Source organism: Aulonocara sp. 'chitande type north' Nkhata Bay, linkage group LG19 (genome assembly GCF_057382095.1).
Source record: "Aulonocara sp. 'chitande type north' Nkhata Bay isolate Kocher_YH1m ecotype deep benthic linkage group LG19, A_spYH_male_GT1.1, whole genome shotgun sequence".
Lineage (NCBI taxonomy): Eukaryota > Metazoa > Chordata > Actinopteri > Cichliformes > Cichlidae > Aulonocara > Aulonocara sp. 'chitande type north' Nkhata Bay.
Window position 1 is genome coordinate 18,840,175 of NC_141362.1, and position 21,470 is coordinate 18,861,644.

Genomic DNA, 21,470 nt, shown 5'->3' on the forward strand with positions numbered 1-21,470 from the left:
ATGCAATGACATCAAAGGCCTGATTGTCTTTAGTGAGGAGATGGCACAGAGAGAAACTGTTGGATTATTTAGAAACCATTTTCTTTCTGTCATAATACATCTGGCTAAAGATTAGCTTAACTGAGGTTGAATGCCATTTGATTTACCTCCCAACACGCCGTCACGGATAGATGCTTCCTTCTGTGCAGTGATGTGGTTGACAGTTGTAATTAGGGATGTCGCCAGAGCCTCTACTTATGGTAACTTTCCATACCAAAATTTTGAAAGTGCTGTGGGACTTCTTTCAATGCTATAGGTAGCGAGTAGGGTTGTCAGAGAAATTGATACTTGGACACTAATTGATAGTAAAGATTAAAATTGGAGTTGCAGCAGGTTTGACAGCATTGTTGCAGAATGGCAGCACAAACATGAACATGAGCACCAAAAACTCTGTGAAGTACCTTAAAGTTGACCTCACGCTTTTTATGGAGAATTTCGAGACCTCACTAAAGCTCTCGTTTCAACAAGTGTTGTCAGTCCTTTGTGTCTGTGATGTTACAAGATGGTGCTACATTAATAGGATAACACAATTATTTGTGTCTAAGAAGTGTTATGTTTCTCTTAAAGTCCCAGTTTGAAGCAGAGAAAAGTTTGTCACCATATTGTCATCAGCAATGACAATATGGTGCCAGAAGCACAGAAAATAAACAGAACTGCTGCTGCAAGAGCCACTGTAGTTCCAATCATTGCTAACCAAAATCTGCCTTAATTTCCTCAGTTTCTGCCCACGGTATTGAAAGCAGTGTCTATTCCTGGGTGTCGTATGGAGTTTGAAGTTTGAGCATCATGACAAATCCTCGTGTAATTTGGTAGAAATAAGAGTTTTGGAAAGAACTGAGCTGATTTCTATGGAAGCTGAAAGAAAATCTTTTTTTTTTTGTCATTCGTAAGTCAAAATTTCAGGTTATTATCTCAGATGGTTGAGTTAGTAAGTCAAAATGTGGCTTCGATAGGGGGAAAAACATTTCAGTGGCTAAAAAGCTTTCGTAGATTTCTGCAATGTGACCTTGCTGGTAAGTTTTTGGTGCTTTGGACACTACAGAGGGAGTGCCACTGAGTTCCATTATATATGAAAAATGAGCCGATATCTCAAATACTGGGTAACTCCCACCAAAAAACAATCGAGATGCCTTAATGGAAAAACATGTTCCTTTAATTTTGGAGGCACGGTGGTGGAATGGTTGGCACCGTCACCTCACATCAACAAAGTCCTGAGTTCGAACCTAACCAGCTGGCTGAGGCCTTCCTGTGTGTTGCTCTAACCAGGTACTCTGGTTATCCCCCCCACCGTTCAACGGCATGCATGGGGTTTGGTTAGTTGGTCATTCTAAACTGGCTGTAGGTGTGAATGTGAGCGTGCATGGTGGTTTGTGTCTCTTGATAAACTGGCGATGTCACCATGGTATATCTCGCCTTTTGCGCTGTGAAAGCTGAGATGGGTTTCAGCTCAACCATGACCCTGAACCGGATAAGCAGAAGAAAATGGATGGATGTTCCTTTGAATTCATTTTGTGAGGATATACTTTTAACTGACTAAATGTTCTGGTGAAAATCTTTGAATCTACAAGGTAAGTGTATCTGCTGCATAAACTGTCTGCATCTAAAACATATTTTTATTAAATAACATCACTGTTGCATCCTTTAGAAATCTAAATCTGATGGGAAATTGATGCAGCATCTGTGTTATTATGACCTGAGCGAGATTACATGAACTTCAGGAGTGCAACAGATCATCTCTAAAACGTTGCTGACATCCAGGGAGGAAGCCACGCACTGAACACAGATGCTTTTGTGGTCATAAACTTGTGTTGCGTGGGGAGAGTGTGTGTGTGGACTCTGTTTTTTAAGAGCCTCTGAGCAGCCGAGCTGTTTGTTTGCGGGTCTCCAGGCTTTTATGGTTGTCATAGCAACCGCCCAGTGTCGGGCACTCTGCAACATTTTCACAGACGAGCCGGTCTTTGTTAAATGAACACGCCGGAGGAAAGAGCTATCGCCACGCTTTGACTTTCTATTGTGACACGCACACACACATGAATATGCAGCAGGGCAGCTCTGGGCCACGAGAGAGTAAATATCAGTCGACCGGTCACAATGGCTGCTATTCTTTGTCAGTTGGCGCTTTTTGGCTCGTCCACAGCTTGGTCAGCACGCGCGGGAACAGTGAGGAGCGTGTACATGCATGTGTGCAAAGTGCCTCTGCCTGCACAGCATACAGTATCTCTCTGCACCAGCTGCACACTGGCTATATGTGTTCCTGTGTCGCATGCTGGTTTTTTTTGCACTCTCTTTCTGAGGCACACTTGCCTCCTTGCATGTGTGCATGCTGAAGCAGCAGCCAAGGCAATAGTTAAATGTAATGGGATGACTTTGCTGAGTTGGCAGTTTGTAGTAACAGCCTGTTTGAGTGCCTGGTTGGATGGATGCTGCACCTGAGAGACTAGACTTTCACACGCCATCGCACGGCTGGACTGAAATGAGCTGTGTTAATCTACAGTACATGTTTTTGCAGATACTTCAGTGTCATGCATTATATTTGACATTTTTTAGATCTTTAGTCTGTAGTTTTATGCACACATCGTGCACATATTTCGTGGTATCTCGTGCACATATTTGAGTACCGCCTAACTGGACTGCAAAGCTTAGCAGATTGAGTACAGAAACGCTGGCAACAATTCTGAGATCATTTTCAAGTAAAACTTCATTATGATGCTTTTTGTCAGGGGAATATTTTCCAGTTTTTAGTTGGAGATTTTAGGACACCGTCCGTAGACAATAACCGCTCTTTTCAGCTGTTAATCAACATTTTATAGGCATAACAACTGGGCAGTTAATTGAAGGTGAGGGAGTTTCAGTTTTATTTGAATATTTGTCCAGAAGTTTTGTGATATTCGCTTAATTTTCAGTCTGGCTTTGTTGTGTTTGTCATCCAGAAACTGTAGAGAGCTGTAATACAGGAAGTAACTGAGAGAACAAGAAAGTGAGAGTGAGTGGTTTAGTCATGCAGCTCTTAGGGGGACATACTAGGGAAACAACAGTGCTGGGATTATACCAGAGATTATACTATCACGATATTACAAGCACTATATGATATTATTGTGATTTTTAGCATTTTGTGGGATGCTGAGTGTTGCACTAACATGTTGAGATGTAAATTAAGATTGAGATTATGTCCTCAAAGTTAATCTTTGTTGATATACGATAAGATAAAGTTATCTCACTTCAGTTATTTTTCTTTTTTTACTGTCAAATGAGATTATTAAGCACATCAACCGTAAAATCTGCCGTAAAATGGAAGTCTGCTATCAGTCTGTGATTAATTGGGGCCAAGTTGGCAATTACATGCAATCGATTTCTAATGATACAGCAATTAACTCATAAACCATCAAGAATCACGTATCTGTTGCGGTCTACATAGACACAAATTCAGAGTTAACTGTTAAAATTGTTCTCTGCAACCTTCCTGTTCTATAGAAAAATAAACAGAATACAACTAGCTGGCAGTCATTCAGACTGATTGCAACATGCTGCCATGTCTGCATCTATAAATTAGACAGCAAGACCTTTTGCAGACCTTCAGCAATCTCTCTAAGAGTGGTTAAAATCACCAGAAAGCCACTATCTTTATTTATTTATTTGTTCATAGATGTAAGGAGGTTGCTCTATTATTATTATTATTTTTTTGTGTGTGTGTGACTGAGCCATTAGCTTGCTGTGAACAAGGAGGTAGCTTTGTCATGTCCAGCATTAGATGTTTTTTGCTCGGCTAATGTTATTTTAGGATGGTAGTGCAAGAGCTGAGCCCTCTTCTTCACAGCATTCCCAGATTATTATTATTTTTTATTCAATAAAATATTGGTGTCCTGTATCAATACAATATTGCCATGCAAATTATTGCGATAGCATGCTGTATTGATATTTCCTCCCACTCCGCTAGATTATACTGGTAAGTTTTGGTTCAGCCAACTGGACCAGCGCTCACATGTGCCCTGCAGCCTCAGCCTTGGCCTGGTTCACAGTTTTCACTGCCAGAGAAGTGAGTGCTTAAATATCAGTGTGGGTAGTCAGGCTGCATCCTCTAGTGCGCTTTGAAGGAAGGAGACAGAGGGGGATGAATGATGACCTTTGACCCTCTCAGAACACTCCCTTTGCTCGTTGGCACTCCTGCCCTTCCTCTGTTAGGGAGAGAGAGCACTGTGACTACTAACAGAGAGAGAGAGAGAGGGGAGAGAGAGAGAGTAAAGCAGATGCCTTCCCTTCATCTCTCCTCCAGGTTCAGGAGTCAGAAAGGTCATATTGTTCATGTGCATGACTCACTCTGAGCAGGATGGATGGAGCAGCGGCTTTTATTACACACCCGTGCAGGGATGTTAGGAGCCTCTGTTTGGGTGTGTTTGTTTACCTGTCTGACTGACCGGTAGCATCAATGTTCCTAAGTACACGTGTGACATAAATAGATAGTAACAGCTTCATGTTACTGTTGGGAGTTCTGGTCACCGTATTCATTGCTTTTGGTGGATTTTAGTACAACAAACTGCATTAGGGCAGAAGAGATAACAGCTCAGTGATCAGATGTTGACAGACAGTAAGACTAGACTCTGGGCCAGACTTTAAAAAACAAAAACATGTTCCCAGATCCAGGAGTTGAGCCCAGAAAGTGACAACACTGAACTCATTTCTGCTATGAAAGATGTTGTAGTAGCTCTGTTTGGCTTACACAGTGAGTTCAGTCAATCAGCTACTTCCTGACAAATGACTGAAACCCCTGCTTCATTCTTTAAAATGCATGCTTTGGTGAGACTTTAATTTTAGTGCGTGGTTTCCTCAGTTTACTCTGTGTTCCCTAAAAGGTCAGCAATGTCAAGACTGATTGCAAATCCATTGAATCATTCTAAAAGACTGCTAGAATTTTATAAATGGCTTTTTTAGTTGGTAAAATGATTAATGAAATGATGAAGCATTTTATATCCCAAAGGTCAGCTTGACTATGACATCACACTGTTTTTGGTCATTGCGCAATGCTATAACTCAGGAACTGAAGGGTGGAGGGGTTGCAGCTATGTTTTATATGTGGTGCTCACCTATTGAATTCCTTTTTAAATTATTACTCTGAATTTTGAAAATATACATCCATGTAGGGCTGTTCGATATAACGATATATATCGGATGACGATATAAAAACGTCTATCATTTCATTTTACGCTATCGTTTGTTTCGTGGTGTCGCAAAATAAACGTTTACGGCAATATTTTTTCACCGTTTTGATGGTCACTGTAGTGGCTATATTCATTTCTTAAAGTTCTCTCTTTCTCTTATATTTAATATAACCACACTACGTACGGACAAGCGCCTGTTTTTATGGGTTGTCGTTAGCAACAACGACGGTAAAACCATCGCGTGTCCGCTTGTTTATTTTCCACATAAACCTTTCACAATAAAGCTCAAGATCCTGTTGAGACTTTTCAAAATAAACTGAATCACGTGAAAGAGTATGCAGAGTATTTACGGATGAGAAGCAAAAAAGAGCCGTCAGGTGCTAAAAAATAAACCTTTGACTCAAACGTTAGAACAGGCTTTTCCCCGCAGCACGCTGTGTAATAAATACAAAGAAAACGGCGGCCGTTACAACTTATGTCTAAAAATGTATAGTTTCATGCATCTGTTAAAACACTCGACTTCACCTACACGACGCCCAGCTGGAAACACTTCACACAAGTCGAGCTGCCCGAGATTCACAGAATTTACAGAAAATGTTACATTTTTGTGATTTATATCGTTATCAGGACGATAGATGTCTTATATCGGGATATGAGATTTTGGTCATATCGCACAGCCCTACATCCATGTAAACCTCATACAACTGCAACTTGGCTGGTGGTGAATGCCTACAATCTCCAACCATCCAACAGTTTTCATCTGCTTTTCCGAAGTAGGACTGCAATGGCAGTTGTCTAAGCCCCAGCAACATTTTCCAGATCCTTCTGGGGAGTCCTGAGACACTCCTAGGCCAGGCAAGATCTAAAATCTCTCCAGTGAGTTATGGGTCTACCTGGGGTCCCCCCACCCCCCACCAGCTGGGCATGGTTTGAAAGGCTTAGAGATAGTAACTCTTGCTGGCTGTTCTTCATCGTCTCTGTCTGTGAACATATAACATAGTTATTCCTCTCTGTACCATCAGTTTCTTTTTTGTCTCCCCCTCAACTTCTGAGATGGGTTTTAAGCCTTCTTGCATGCCAGATGCATGGAGCCACAGCGCAGCAGTCTGCAGAGCATCCAGACAGCAGTTTGGCTCGTCCTGCAAGGCTCTTTTTCCCGCTATGCCTCCAAACTGAAGACGGCAGTAACACGAATCTTATCCGATCTGCTCTGCCAGACCTTTATTCTCAGTTCTGGGTTTTGGATGGAAGGATGTAACAAATAAATGAAGCCAATATCAGATTATGGCATTGTCAGAAATGCACAGGGAAGCATCAGCTGTGGTTTAACTTTAGCTTGGTTTTCATTCGCGTTTTGTGGCTTTTTGGCCACATAGAGGCTTCTCTTGGATGTGCTTTGGGCTCAGTTTATACCACAAGGCCCTGTGTTTTTGTCTCCTTGGACCTCAGTTTCCTCAACGGCATTGTCAGAGTTCACCAAATTTTAATTAAGCGTGAATTATTTGTACTGATATGCTTTGCATGTCTGAATCTACACATTTCTGTAATTTATTGGAAATAAAATTACAAACACAGCTACGATTAAGCTTTTTTCCTGTTTCCCATGAACGGGAAAATGAGGAACAACTCAGCCTTTTATCATTTACTGCTCACGTATTCTTGAGCAAGGCACTCCTCTCCTGCACAGCTGTTCCTCCGGGGTGCCATTTTAAATCAGAATGTGCTCTCTGTGAGCATGTCTGGTTAAATGCAATGTCCTAATCCATCACACATCAGGAAATCATCTGGGGGTCTGAGGAGGAGGAAAGTGCTGTATGACTGTTAGCAGCTCAGTTTTCCTGGAACAAAAAACTCTCTCCATCAGCACTTTCCTGCCCCACGAGCCAGTGTGAAGTGAAGGTAGGAGAAATACTTAGGATAGAGATGACAGTTTTTACCTGCCTAGGATCTACAGAGGCCCATTTCCATGTCAGCTCATCCAGACAGTATTTATTCTCATTACTGCAGGAGCTGCAAGCAGCAGTACAATTTTTCATGTTGTGGATTTGATTATAAAACAGAAAAACTACTTCTTTTTTAACCATCTTTGTTAAACATTTTGGAGGAGATGCTGGAAAGATATTTTCCTAGACTCTATTTTTTTCATTGCAGTTTATCTGCCTGTTTCTGGGGTTTCGTGGGGACACGAGAGGCCCTGAGCTGGAGGCTGAGGCTTGAGAAACCGGTCGCAGTGTTGAAAACCGCCTTCCTGTGTCAAAGGCTCTGCCAGCACAGTCTGCCTTTCCTCTTTCGCCTAAACTCACCCTGCCTGTGTGTTTGGATATGGCAGGGGCTCACACTCATGAGCTGGCTTGTTTCACTAAAAGGATTGTACTAATATGGAACTGGCAGAGAGGCAGGAAATCTTTTTTCTACGTGAGGGTGATTAATGAAGTGGGAGAGAGGAGAGAGTGGGCAAAAAGGGGGAGGATGGGAGTAGAGGAAGAGGAGTGAGGGGAGGTGGTGGGTTTTTAAAGAAGAGGGAAATATGTGAGAGTTTTATACAGTGAGAAATGATTGTAGTTACTAATCATAGTGTATTAATCATAGTCACTGCTTCAAAACCTGATTAATTCTTTAGTGCTTTTTAAAATAAAAACAACAGTGGCTTACTCACAGTCACCTTTTAATTGAGTAATGTCATATGTCAGGATGAGTCTGCTAAAACAAGTTAATCTGTGTCATCTATAATCAAGCTTCAGTCGAGCTGACCTTCATTAGATATTTAAAATTCCCAAATCAAGTCAAATTATATTGGTAGATTTTTTTCTTGTAAGTCTGTTAGGGATTTTTCTCCCATTTTGCAATATATGATCAGTATTATCATTTATTCCTGGTAGTTTGACAGGTTGAGGTTTACATATAAGTGAACCTATTAAATCCAAACAGCTTTGTAAAAAGCACTTTAAAGAAAGTATGGTTGAAACAAAAGAAAAAGCTCTTAAGTTTACAGAATTCTTTTATTTATTTGCTTATTTATTTATATAATACATTTTTCTTTTTGCCCCACTCCCTGCAGTTAAACTTGGTCAGTTTTATTCTTTTATTTATTCATCTGTATGTATTAACATTGCCCCAGATGTTCCCAGAAATGTCCAAACCCACAGAAATATGCATGTTTATTGACTTTAATAGTCCATTTTATTTTGGTTGCAGTGAGCTGTTTCATATCCTCTTTATGCATAACAGCCACCAAGCAAATGCAAACGGTAACAAAACAAAGTTTTACCAGTATATTAGCAGAATAACTTTAGCAAGAGTATCTGTGGGTAAGCAGTTGGCTTTGACAATCACAAATAAAAATTTCATGCAGTACATGTCTGTGAACTTCTATGTAACAGGTCTAGAGACTGGTTAGCAACCATCTGGCAAATGGTCACAAGGGAAAAGACTTGAGCTTAAGGAAGTACAACTCAAACCAGATATTAAGAATGTCTGCCTTCAAAGTAAAAGTTGCACCTTTTTAAATGTGTTGGTTACATTTAATTTAAAGGTGAATTTTCTCTGTTTCTGCTTCGTTAGCATCTGCCAAACCGACATCTGCCATGCAAACTACATGCAACCTGCAAGCCATCACAAGAAAGTTTTCAGTATAGCACTCTTTGCAACCAATTTCATAGTAGTAACTACTAGCAACCACCTTTCCCTAGTGACCAGGAGTTACCACGAGGTTACCGACCGGCCTTTAGGGCTGCATGAATAGTAATTACAGCTACTGCATACAGATTTTTCCCTTGCAACCAGTGGTTGCTAGATGGTTGCTCACTGATCTCTAGCTGTATTTTACTAAAACCTGAGTCAGATTTCTTTCATTGGTGCTGGTGGTTAACAAAATACCCAGTGACATAAATTATTATAGAGTGTTTATAACCACTGAGTACAGGTTATCCAGGTTGAGTATCCTGTGGTATTCAAGGGTCCTGAACTGTGGATTCGGTGGTTGCCATGGGACAAACATTGCATGCAATGATGCTCACTGGCAGACTTCCCCGAAGTTGATGTGGAGCAGATTTCTCCCACTCTTGACCCCTGTTGTTTTTACAGCCTGCCTCAGTTCTGGGAGGCTGAGACCAGACAGAGAAAGAGAGAGAGCAGAGAATGGGGGAGGCCTCCAATTTTTACGACCCTCCAGTTCCTCCCACAGACACATTCAGCCCTTCAGTCATGCTTTCACTTTGCTCTGTTACACGTTATGATGCTGAAGCTGAAACAGACTGCGTTAAATGGCAGTAATGAGAACGATTTTGCACTGGCAGGACTCTGGAGCAGACATGTCAACAGCTTACAGAGATTCACAGCACATACTGTACTGACACAAACTGTACAAGGACCAAACAGTTGCACATGGAGTGCAGAGGAATAGTACGAGACACGCCACACCGTGGATTCATATAATGAGCAGTTTTTAATTGCTTTAGGTGCTTCACAGCTGCATGAGTTTTTGGTCAGTTTGCTGTATTGATGTGGGCAACTCTGTCCTTTTGTTGCAGATCCAAAAACAATGACACAGTTTTTTTTTTGTTTTCTTTTTAAATCAGTCCCTGCTTTTCAACAATCACACAGAGAGAAGTTGACGGTAGTAGAGACACAGAGTCTCAGTGAGCTACAGAGTTGAGATGATGGGTAAACATGGGCTTTCTTTAATATTGTTTTTTTTAAATAAATGTAAGTCTTGAAGTTTTAAGTATATTATATTGATGTCACATCATATTGTGCCTGATGATACTGTGTAAGGTTTTTTTTTTTGACGATGCTACTCAACCTGCGTCCTCCTCAGGCTATAAATATATATGTGCTAAGCACAGGGAAAGCCCTTCAGCCTCACTCTTAGGTAACTCTCAGAGGTTTTTCTCTCTTAGCTCTTTAGGGAGTCCACCACGGCTATTAATTAAGTTGGGTTGGCAATCTTCTGCAAAGACGAGCTTGAGTCATATGGAAACTCATTGCACAGTTGTCACTTTCAATCCCAAGGAGGAGCAATGGGGAAAACGTGACCTTTCCACTCTGTAGCAGTCGGTGCTGGACAAGCAACTATAACCAAGAATCCTTCAAAGTGGATCTTAAATCTGGTCTTCCAGGATAAAGTGTTTTATTCCAGGAAAATAAATTATCATCCTAACAATTTATTGATGGAAAATTTGAAACAGATCAGATAGTATATCTTCATTTTTAACATTACAATAGAAAGACTTTTAGGTTGAGGACTGAACTGTGCTGGGTAATGTCGCTGGCAAGTCCCACAGATGCGGTGACCTCAAGTGGATCTTGGGTCAACAAAATGTGCACATTTCTTTTATTAACTTTCTTTTTTGTAAGATTAGACTGACTAGAGCTTTTCAGGTCAAAGCCATGCTTGGCTGTCTGCTCGTGCAGTAATCTGTCTCTCTGTGATCAGTGGAGCAGCAACTCTGAGCCCTGCCCTGCCAAGAGCCTCAGAACACCTGAAGGTGTCTGGGAGTGTAGTCCACAGCGCAGCCAGAGGGGGGTCATGTGAGGGTGCAGGTGGCTGCCAGCCTGGACTGTGTGCTGTTGCCAAACTCCACAGTGACCCAGAGACTTAGAGAAACTGCAGGAGGGCCGGCTAATTCCTGTCAGGAGGAGGCCTGTCGTCCAACCCGAAGCAGCCAAACTTGCCCTCCTTCCAAGACATTTAACAAGCTAACATTCCTTCTGGGAACTTTTAGTCGTTTTCACAACTGTGCTCTTTGCAGCTTCACTCTGAGTGTTTTCAACACTCTGGTCTTCATAAACCTGCACTAATCACGAGTTTTAGGTAAAAACTCATTTTATTCTGCTCAGAGCATACAAAACACTCCACTTTGTACTTCACACCATTTCCTGTCTTTTTTGCTCTCCTTTAACATGAAGCTGTTTGCAGGTGGTTAGCAAAATTTCCTGATATAATTTAGATCGTCTTTCTGTTATTTTGAAGGTGTTTCACAAAGAGGAGGGAACAAAAGAGCTGGCACTTGTCAAGAATGACATCTTAGACAAAAAAGAGACAGAACATTGTAAGAATCTGAACCTGCAGAGCCAGCAAACACTCTTATCTTAATACTTTGATTAAATTGCACAGTATTCACACAAGCTGCTGACAGCACAGCTCTGCCTCGACTGTTTAAAACATTTGGAAAGCCCCTAAAGGGACTATTGATTAGAATTATTTCAAATATCTTAGTGCCTGTTGGAGCTTGACTTAAATCATGAGTAGTATTGCTGGAAAGTAGTATCTTCTGGGTTCAGGGCGTGTGCCTGCTGTTTGCACATAAATCTTCAGTGCTGGTCTTTTTCCGTCAGTCCTGCCCTTAGGGATGAAACACCATATAATCTGTCTGTTTCCCTTCACATCTTCTACGGTATCTACAGAGTTTCCTCCAGTTTTTTTTCTTACTCCACCACACGCCATCAACCTCGCACACATCTTAAACCCAGCTCTTCCACACTGTAGTTTATTGATAGCCGTGTAAACCTCACGCGACTCCATTTTTAAGCGTGATCTCATCGCGGAAGTTCCACAAGTGCTTCGAACCAGATCGCCAATGACTTTTAAGTGGCTTTTGTTCCCCAGCAGTGGAAAGCAAGCCAGTGAAAGACAGTGTTGGCTTTCATAAACGCCTGGCTCTGCTCCTGCAGGTCCTCCTTCAGCTCTCTGGAGGAAACACAGTGTCTGATCTGCGCACAGTGGATGCAATTAACCCGGGAACTCATAAAAAGGCGTTTTGCAACAGGGTGCATAACGGGCCCAGTCCTCATGCCAGCTCCTGTTGGGCGGTTGAGGTCCTGCTCCAGATGGTTTCCATTAGCATGTTTGCATGCCAGCAATGCCAGACAATCCAAGGCTTGCTACACCTACTGTATGTATACAATGGTCCAGTGTGTGTGTTGAGTGAAGAAAATCCAGAAGTCAAGTTTGTCGGCACCACAGGAAAAGGTGAAAGTGTGGGAGCAGGGATTGCATCTGTCCATCAACAGATTTCCATTGATATGTAACTTTTAAAGGTCCCGATGTTGTGGTTTATTAGTCCTTGTAGGAGAACTTCCTTATCCCTCATAAACTGTAAACGGAGCTGGCAGTGTTTCAGTATTTTGTTCACAGATATCCTAACCAGACATGATTTCCTGGCAGCTTTTCCCTGTGGATAGCAATGTTGGGCTAGACTGAAAAATGTCAGCATCTACTTCAAATTCTCAGAAAATGCACAAATTTTGTACAAACATTCGTAGTTCCCAAAAGATGAACTATGTTGATTCTCTTATTTTTTACCAAATTTGTGCCCTAAAGCTAACAGCATTCCTGTGAGCTGTTCTTTGTTTTACAGCTGATAATTCTGGTGCGCTACTGTACCCACATTGGTGTTATTTAATATGTCAGAGAAAGATTTAGTCCCATTATTTATGCCAAGTGCAATGAGCCAAAAATGCAGGATTTATGGCATTCACCATCCACTGTGCCCGTTACTCTTACAGCAAAAAGGTTACAGTTCAAGACACAACAACAGTGTGTACTTTGAAAGGGCAGATGAGGTCTGAAAGGAGGAGGAAGTGGTGTGTGATCTGGAAGGCTGAGAAAATGCAAAAAAACCCACTTAATTAAATAAATCTGCTAATCCAAATAATCTCCTGCTGATGATATTGTCACCGTTGCTTGCTTGATTTTTTTGAACTAGTGCCAATATCATCAGATTGTAAAACTGAATAAGCCTGCAATACAATACAATGCAAACAAAGAAACTCTAGTTGCTTGATAAGTAAACTTGCCCCTTTAAGAACCTGGTTGGCTCATGTTTGGTGTATATTTTGCAGCACATTAAATACACACATGTGACGGTGTTTTTATCTGATTTCTTTCCCCATCATATAGACGTTTACAGCTTGGTGTAACTCTCACCTGAGGAAAGCAGGCACGCAGATTGAGAACATCGAAGAGGACTTCCGGGATGGACTGAAACTCATGCTGCTGCTGGAGGTCATCTCAGGTGAGGGAAAAAAGCTCCTTGCTTAACAAGATTACCTGAATGAAAACAGCACTTGTTGATTTTTAGCTACCAGAATTCCCCTTACAGGACTAGTCCAACAGTATGCTTGTATAAAATGTATTTCTGACAGCTAAATCATAGTGTAGATAACACTCTCGTGTTTGTTTGAACTAAAGAAACACAATTTTAACAGCTTTATCTTCTATAATGTGTCTGGTTATGAGAGGAATTTAAATTAAGGCCTTCATATTTGATTATGCAGATGGAAACCAGAGCTGTAGGTCAATTTGAAGGTGGAGTTCAGAATGAAGTATTAAAATAACATTACATTGTTTTTGTAAGATGTCATGTATTTTTGCTAATCAAAAAACATTTTTCTGTAATTGAAAATGTGTTTCTTGTCCAGGCGAACGCTTGGCCAAACCAGAGAGAGGCAAAATGAGAGTCCACAAGATTTCCAATGTTAACAAAGCCCTCGACTTTATCGCCAGCAAAGGAGTGAAGCTGGTTTCTATTGGAGCTGAAGGTGAGTGATGTCACATCAAAGCAAAGGTCAGACAGTTTCCACAAAACCCAGAATGACCTTCTCTGTAGTTAGTTTGCATTTGTCACCTGTTGATTTTAATTAGGTCATCAGCCAAATCAATAGCTACTGTTCTGTTGTAAATAGTTATGTATAATGTGGCCTCCGGCCCTCCCTCTCGCTTTCTCACCCGTTACCATGGCAGTGGCACAGGCTGCTGTGCGGTTTAATGAGATCCTTATTGCCGAGTGCTCGGGCAGAGCTTGTGCTTTGCAGTGCATTTTCTGAGAGTAGATCTTAGGATCAGCAATCCCCTCTGGGGCTGAGGCTGCTCATTGTTCAGCACAAATAACTTGGGGATGTCCACCCTCTTCCCATCTGAGAGTAAACAAGTCTTTAGCAGAGTAAACACTCGACTTTCACTTTCTGTCTCTCTCACTCTCTCTGACTGTCTGCCCAGTCTTGGCCACATGCATAGTTTGCATACATGTGTTGCAACAAACAGGAAGTCTGTCAATGGCTGTAGATAATCTGAAAAAAATCATATACTGTCAGATATTTTTTGGCTTACTGTTTAGTTTAGAGTGAAAGTAAACAGATATCCTCAAAACGCTGAAAGATGGCTTTAAAAACTACCCAGAATTACTAAAGATGGTGTGCTGATTTTGCTGTTAACAGTTTAACATTTATGTTCCTGAACACATACTGCAATCCCTATGAAATCTGCTTACAAATGAAGTTTTCGGTTCTTGAGTTGGAAACAGGTATTTCTATATATCGTCCAAGGGTGGGGGGAAATACAGACCTCAAGGGTTGGTTTTAGATCTCACCCTGGGTCAATACACCTGAATCAAATGATTAGATCATTACCAGGCCTCTGGAGAACTTCAAGACATGTTGAGGAGGTAATTTAGCTATTTAAATCAGCTGTGATGGATCAAGGACACATCCAAAACCTGCAGGACACCGGCCATTAAGGCCTGGAGTCCCCTACCCCTGATATAGTCAGTGGCTATAAATGTGTATCCCCCAGCCTTTTGGCAAGTGGTTGCTGGGTAAGATCAGCTTCACCCAAAAATCTCCTTTTTTCCTGGAAACGTGAAAAAATGGGACAGAGAAAAGGAAATTGGAAAATTCAACTTCATAGTAAAAGGTTTGCCTTACTGTTGCAATCAACAGGTTTCAAAAGGGGAAACTTTTACTTTGAAGGTGTATGTTCTCTGTTTCTGCGGTAAACTACTGGTGACGACCTGCTAGCAACAAAGAAATCCCAAGGAGGAGTGCAGCACCATATATCTCTTTGGGTCCTGTAGCAACCTCCAGCAGCCACTCACCTATCAGTGGGATTTTTTTCTGGTTGCCATATGGTTGCTGACTGGTCTTTAGGGCTGTGTGACTGAGGCCTAATGCAGTCAACTCAGCCACACAGCTCTGCCTATGATAACAGAAGTCCCACAAACCTGCATGTGCAAAGTGAGGTTAATCTTAAAGTGAGACAAGTGAAAATTTCTTCATTAAGGAACAATTGAAGGTAAATACAGGAATAAGGAATAATTTTAACTGTAAAAAGCACTCTAGCAGAGTCTGTTCTACTGAAAATAAACAAAACTAAAGCCTTAGAATTTAAGGTTGATAGATTCTCCTTCAATTTATAACTGTATTGACTAAATATGTATTATATGTTTTAATGTTTTTGTGAAGTGTCCCTTTAATGAATATGATCCCTTGGACGGTGGCTAAGACGGGCATTACTGTCCCTCCCCAATGCCTCCCTTCCTTAATAAGGTTAACCTCTGACCAGTCTTAACGCCTGCTGTTCAGAATCTCTAGTCTTTCCATCATAAGCCGGTCTCTGTCAGCGTCGTGCACAAATCTTGCAAAGAACTCCTTAGCTTGAGAAGGTTTTAATGACAAAAGCTGAGCTGCAACGCAAAATCTGACAAAGTCACAATTGTGCTTCATCTGCGTAAACATGGATTGAATGAAAAATTGATTTAACATATTTTTAATTCACAAGCTGTATAAATGTCAACTTTTTAAGTGGCTTATAGTATTATTTTATTTTAAAATATAGCAACTGAATAAGATTTTAGGTGATTTTTGCAATTAGGGGGAATAATTAGTTACTCTGGTCCACCCCACATGAGCTCAAACTTGTGGGGTAGATGAGTTTGACAGACCTGATCTGCAATGTCTAAACTATAAAAAAAAAAAACTGGTTGTGTCATTTTTCCTTAGCTTGAGAGATATCAGTTATGTGTTCAATGAGACCAGCAGTAGGAAAGTCAAAAATATTTGATTACAAACAAAGAACACCAGCGAATAATCACAACTGAGACAGGGCAGGTGCATTTTAAATTTAAATTAATTGAAATAACTTGAAATTAACTAGAGATTTTTTTTCTGCCCAGAGTAATAGTATAAAAACTCCTAAGCCAGACCAACATTCCAGACAGATTATCCGCCTGGAATCCCCTCCTGGTCCTGCCGCTCTGCTAGCTGTGTTGGTGGGAAGTGACTAGTCGAAGGCTCAGGTCTTTGCGACTCCTCAGGGGGTTTGTTGTGGGTGAGGGATAAAAGACTGGGGGATGCAGTTTCAAATGGAATTAGAAGGATTTTTGTTCTTCCCCTGGTGGATCAGTCATGTTCATTAGAGCTAATCTCAACATGTATCTGCATGTGTCAGCCTGAAGCACCGAGCTTGACTTTTTTCTGCCTCCTAATTCAATCGCGGGCGTCTTTCGCACCGCGTTACACGCAGAGACATCTGACTGGCATCTCGCAGTCTGAGTTTGTCACAGTCGAGCGGCCGTGCTCCAAGCCTTATTGGATTAGAGGCAGAAACAAATAATTATTGAAGGCGGGCAAACAGGGTGACCTGTTGGAGGGGATTTTCATTATCGACAACACAGAGAGGGCTGGACACAGGCAGTTCGTTCACAGCCTTCAGCTGCCGGCACACAGCTGATTGACAGCTTAACAGGTCTTGGCTCAAATCACTGAATCATCACATGTTTCATTCATAAAGGCTTTGCTGCACACATAAGGGAAATCATTAAAGTGGAGTTGAGTGTTTAGTTGACCTCTTGGTTATCTTGTTGTCTAATCTAAGCATCGAGATTAAAAGATTTTGAACACTGATATCTCAGCAAGTAGCTGTTTTACTAAATAGGGATCAAAATATAGTGGAGTTCTTAGCAGCAAATGAGATCAGCCTCCCTGCGCGTGAGCTGTAACCTGAGCGTCTCCACTCTCTGTTTTGGTAGCTGGTTTGTGTGCAAGTGCATGTTAGGTTATGTGAGTCTGTTAAACTGCTGGCCTCACAAGCATTCACTCAGTAGTTTAAGTATAAGAAACTACTCAAAGTTGGGATGTTGGTGCCTTAGGATGACATCCAATTGTTGTGCTGTATTTTTAGCATCTTTAAAATATGATAATTTTAATGGAAATGTTTTCCAAACACCCAAAATACATATAAGTTTTGTTGCAATAACATTTACAGTAAATGCCTGTATCTATACAACACAGAATAGCAATATAGTCTTTTAAAAGCTATTATAAGTAATCTTAACATCTAATATTACTGTACAAGTCTCACAGAGCAATATGATGGGGTTTTTTTTGTTTGTTTGTTTTTAAACGTGTCTGCGTTCCTGAGAGTTTCTTCTTCTATTTTTTTTCCCACCCTGTTGAAGGAGTTTTATTGAGTGTTTTTAATCCACATCAAGGGACTAAGAATAGGTGCAGTCTGTAAAGCCTGATGTGGCAAAGTTTCAAAGTTTATGGCAATCCATTAAATAGATGAAACCAAAGGGCTTTGCCTTCTCCTTAGAGCCATGGACAAAATTGTCAGCTTTTAAACCTAAAAATTTAGTTTTTCTTTGCTTGAAAACCACCAAACAAGCCAGATGTGAGAAAAATATATTATACTATAAGTGCCTGCTGAATGCATCAGTCCTGAAATGTTACTGGTTTTCCCTCTTACAGAGATCGTAGATGGCAACGCCAAGATGACCCTGGGAATGATCTGGACCATTATCCTCCGCTTTGCCATTCAAGACATTTCTGTGGAAGGTAGCATTGTGTGTGTGTGGTTGTGTTTGTGGGAACATTTCCACACGCGTCTTATTCATTTGGTTTATTGAAAAGAAGCCTAGCTCACTGTCTTCATTTGCAATTGAAAACACTTTTCATTGACACAGTGTCTCAGTGTTAAGACCTTTGCACTGAGCTTAAAAAAGCTTCTTTTTTTTTCTTTTCAAGGTGGAAACGTTTGCGATGTGGTCCTGCCCATGGTTAACGTATATAATGCATTTACAGGATAATCCAATTTAAACGCCAGACGTTTGTAAAGTTTGCTTTGTGCGGCATTTCCACACTGTGTTTATTAGTGAACTTTGCTTTACTGGTTTGCTAAAAGAGGATGTTTGACACCATTTGGTATTGACTGGAAATAGGAAAGCATGAAACCTCCAAGCAGTCACACATGCTTTCCATTCTCTTCACCTCCACTTAATCCAGCACTAAACAGGGATTAGTGGAGAGTCGGTCAAAGTAAAAGCCCGAGAGTTCCTCCAACTTCACAATGATCCCTTCTCTCCAACCACAGAGACATCTGCCAAAGAGGGCCTCCTGCTGTGGTGCCAGAGGAAGACTGCGCCATACAAGAATGTTAACATCCAAAACTTTCACATCAGGTACGAGGCTGGAGAGGAGCACAAATTAAGCCACACAGATGGTTGTTTTACTCACATGCTAAGCTGCAGTTGCAGTTAATCACATGAGATTGTGGAACCATAAACATAACTATCGGAGGCTCAAAATTTGATGTCAAACAGGGAAAATTAGACTAAAGAATGTGTACGAGCAGGGGTGCCTTCACCTCAGCTAAAAACAGTTTTAGCTTAACCTCAGTGGAAAAATTTACCTTTTGTGCATTTTTGCTTTTGGCTCTTCGTTGTTCTAATGCTCATTTATAAGCAAACCTTAAAATAAGATGAGGGGAAAAAGGAAAACAGCCCAGTTTGTTGCTTAGTGTTGGAAATATTTCTGACAATCAGGAGATACAGTAAGCAGATATTACCTGAGCAAAAGTTCAGAGCTGGATTACAGGAGGATGGTTAAATATCGTCCCGTCCACTCTGGCTTATGTTACCTTTGTCTTTGTTGTTCGTCTTTGTTTTGGAAACTCTGGGAAAAACAAATCTTTGCAAACGCACAAATCTCATCATGGGCGGACGATGAAACGCTTAAGCACCTGAGGCATGTTGTTGCTCGACTGGCAGGTGCACACACACATAAACAGAAGTGTATTTGTGTCACCTTGTGATCTAGATCTCTTCTAACACTATGAACTATGAATAACCTTAATGCAACACAGATTCTTAGGTTGCGTCCCAGCTGTGAGACAACCTGTTAGAGATTTTTTTTTTTTTAAATCTCTGACAGGATGCTTCATCATGTGTTTAAATTCTGTATTTGGGTTTAGTCTTTGTTCGTGTTCGAGGACTTGCACTTTCAGGTATCCTGTTGCAACCATTTGTTGCCACCTATGCCAAAAAAATTAAAGCATAAGCCTCTTTCAGTGAAGTGTTTTTAAATTTTGGAAGTCCCCTTACTGACACATGATACTTTCCTACTGGTAAGCTTTTTATGCATGAATCCTTCTCCAAATATCGGCAAAGGGCACTGCTTCAGTTAAAATGTGGTTTTCAGCTTGGCTGTTTCAGTGAGGTCTTTATGTGGAGTTAATTTTTTAAAACACCCGAATTACACAAACACATAATTTCATAAATAGCTCAGACTCGATGCAGATGAGAGCTGTTGCCTCAGACAGCGTTGATAGGTAACAGATCAGACTTGAAATAGCAGAGTGCACACCCTTAACCAGGAACAGACAGTAGACATCCTCGTAAAGTATACTGTGAAACGCAGGAAGTGGAAGTAATTATCCATAGACATGTTGCATGCAAATAATTAATCAAATTACAGCGACTAGCTGTAAGTTCTGAATGTGAAAATACAAGCGAGGATGCTACCCAGGCATCCCTATTTCAGGCCTGGCTGGGCCTGGATCCATGACACAGAATGCCTCCATGTATGTTGAATTATTGAAAGAAGACCTCTGTGATCCTCAGATGTGGATGAAAGCTGAGATGAGAAGGTGGAGATGAGGTCATTTCAGGAGAATGGGATTGCCAGAGCAGAGTCCCGATCTTTGATGTGGTCTCACTGTGAGAGATGATAGCAGGGCTTTTGAGATGGAAGAGGAGGGAAGAGTACAGAGTTTGCTTTTTCTCTCTGAACGCTCACATACTGCTGCTTCAGGTATAAGAAGCAATGAGCACCCTTGTAAAAACTCCTGTTGTGTGTTGCAGGCACTTTTTTATGGCGAATAATACATTAAGCATCCCATCTCACTAATTTGTTGTTTGGAGCCAGAAAGCACTAATAAACCTTCTCCAGCTTCCCCAGATTGATGATATTGTGAGGCTCCATCTCATCGTGCTGCATTTAGACCGACTGGTTTCAGCACCAAGGGCACCAATCAATGAGCCACAGAAGGCCAAGCTAGAAATATATTTCAGAGAAACAAAATCACGATCAAAATCAGATTTAGCTGCTATGCCTTGTATGGATTTTACAACCTGGGATCCAAAAATAATAGGATGCAATGACTTGGAAATAATTTCAAATCTCATATATCTAATCTTAAAATCGCAAAATATCCACATGGTCGGCTTTTCTCCACATATTGGAGATACGAAAGGCTGGAAAGTAGTGAAATATAAATAAGAGCAAAACAAAACAATTGACAATAGCTCAGTAATATGATACGGAATTATTTCTCAGATTACATCACAGTGCATGATAGTTTTAAATGATTGAGAATTATTTGTATACAAAGGCCTTCTTTGTGCTTAGGCTTACTTAGGTTGAAGGCAATGACGGTTTCCTTTATAAAGCACATTTTATTACACACAATCCTGATGTGCTGAACACAGAGGATTAAAGTCCTGTTTAGGTTAACGGTGCCTTAAGGCAGTGAAAACGGCAAAATATAATAAAACAAAAGAAAACCAAATAAAACAACACAAAAAAACACCTGTGGAGTGTAAGCATGTGTGATCAAAGTTTGAAATTCCTTTTGAAAATCATAGACACTCCATGTTCTGGGTAAAAGAGGATCTGGCCATCTGGTGTCTTATGAACACATGGTTACATTACCAGCATCTGGATGATATGGGAGTATATTAGTGCATATAACATGTTGATCATCAAATGGCCAAATGTTAGCATTATTGCCAGTCTCATCAAAAGGGAAAGCATAGGCAGAGAATATCTGCATGAAGATTGTTGTGCTGCATCGTTTAAATATGACAAAATGCAGTAAATGCTGAAGATGAATTATAAATAACTTTATATGAGTCACTAAAACCTGGCATTCTATTGTATTTGTGCAGAAGAGAGCCAGTTGGTTTCTGCATACAATAAAAAGCGAACCACGTAACATCTGTTAGTGAGTCGCAGTGAGATCGCTTGCCAAGACAATTGCTCTGGAAAATGAAAGAAAACCAGTACCAAGATATCATGTCTGAGTGTACAAAAGTGTCTGAGCAGGAATATCTTTTTCTTTGAATGTGTTCCAGGCTCTGGCGCTCAAATTCCAACAGATATCCGAGTTTTAAACAGTTTCTCTTTTGAAAAGCACCAAAAGCCCCACCTTGGGTCCCGAACACA

At 40.9% G+C, this 21,470-nt stretch overlaps 1 protein-coding gene across 6 annotated transcripts in view; it reads left to right on the plus strand.

Moving 5' to 3' along the window:
* The window catches only part of actn1 (actinin, alpha 1), a 58,588-nt gene that overhangs the window by 13,337 nt on the left and 23,781 nt on the right, over positions 1-21,470 (plus strand). For all 6 annotated transcript variants that reach the window (XM_086275793.1, XM_086275796.1, XM_086275792.1 and 3 more), the window contains exons 2-5: positions 13,093-13,207; positions 13,614-13,733; positions 17,718-17,804; positions 18,340-18,427. In XM_086275793.1, coding sequence (XP_086131919.1) covers positions 13,093-13,207; positions 13,614-13,733; positions 17,718-17,804; positions 18,340-18,427 — 410 coding nt within the window. The remainder of the gene's footprint in view (positions 1-13,092; positions 13,208-13,613; positions 13,734-17,717; positions 17,805-18,339; positions 18,428-21,470) is intronic.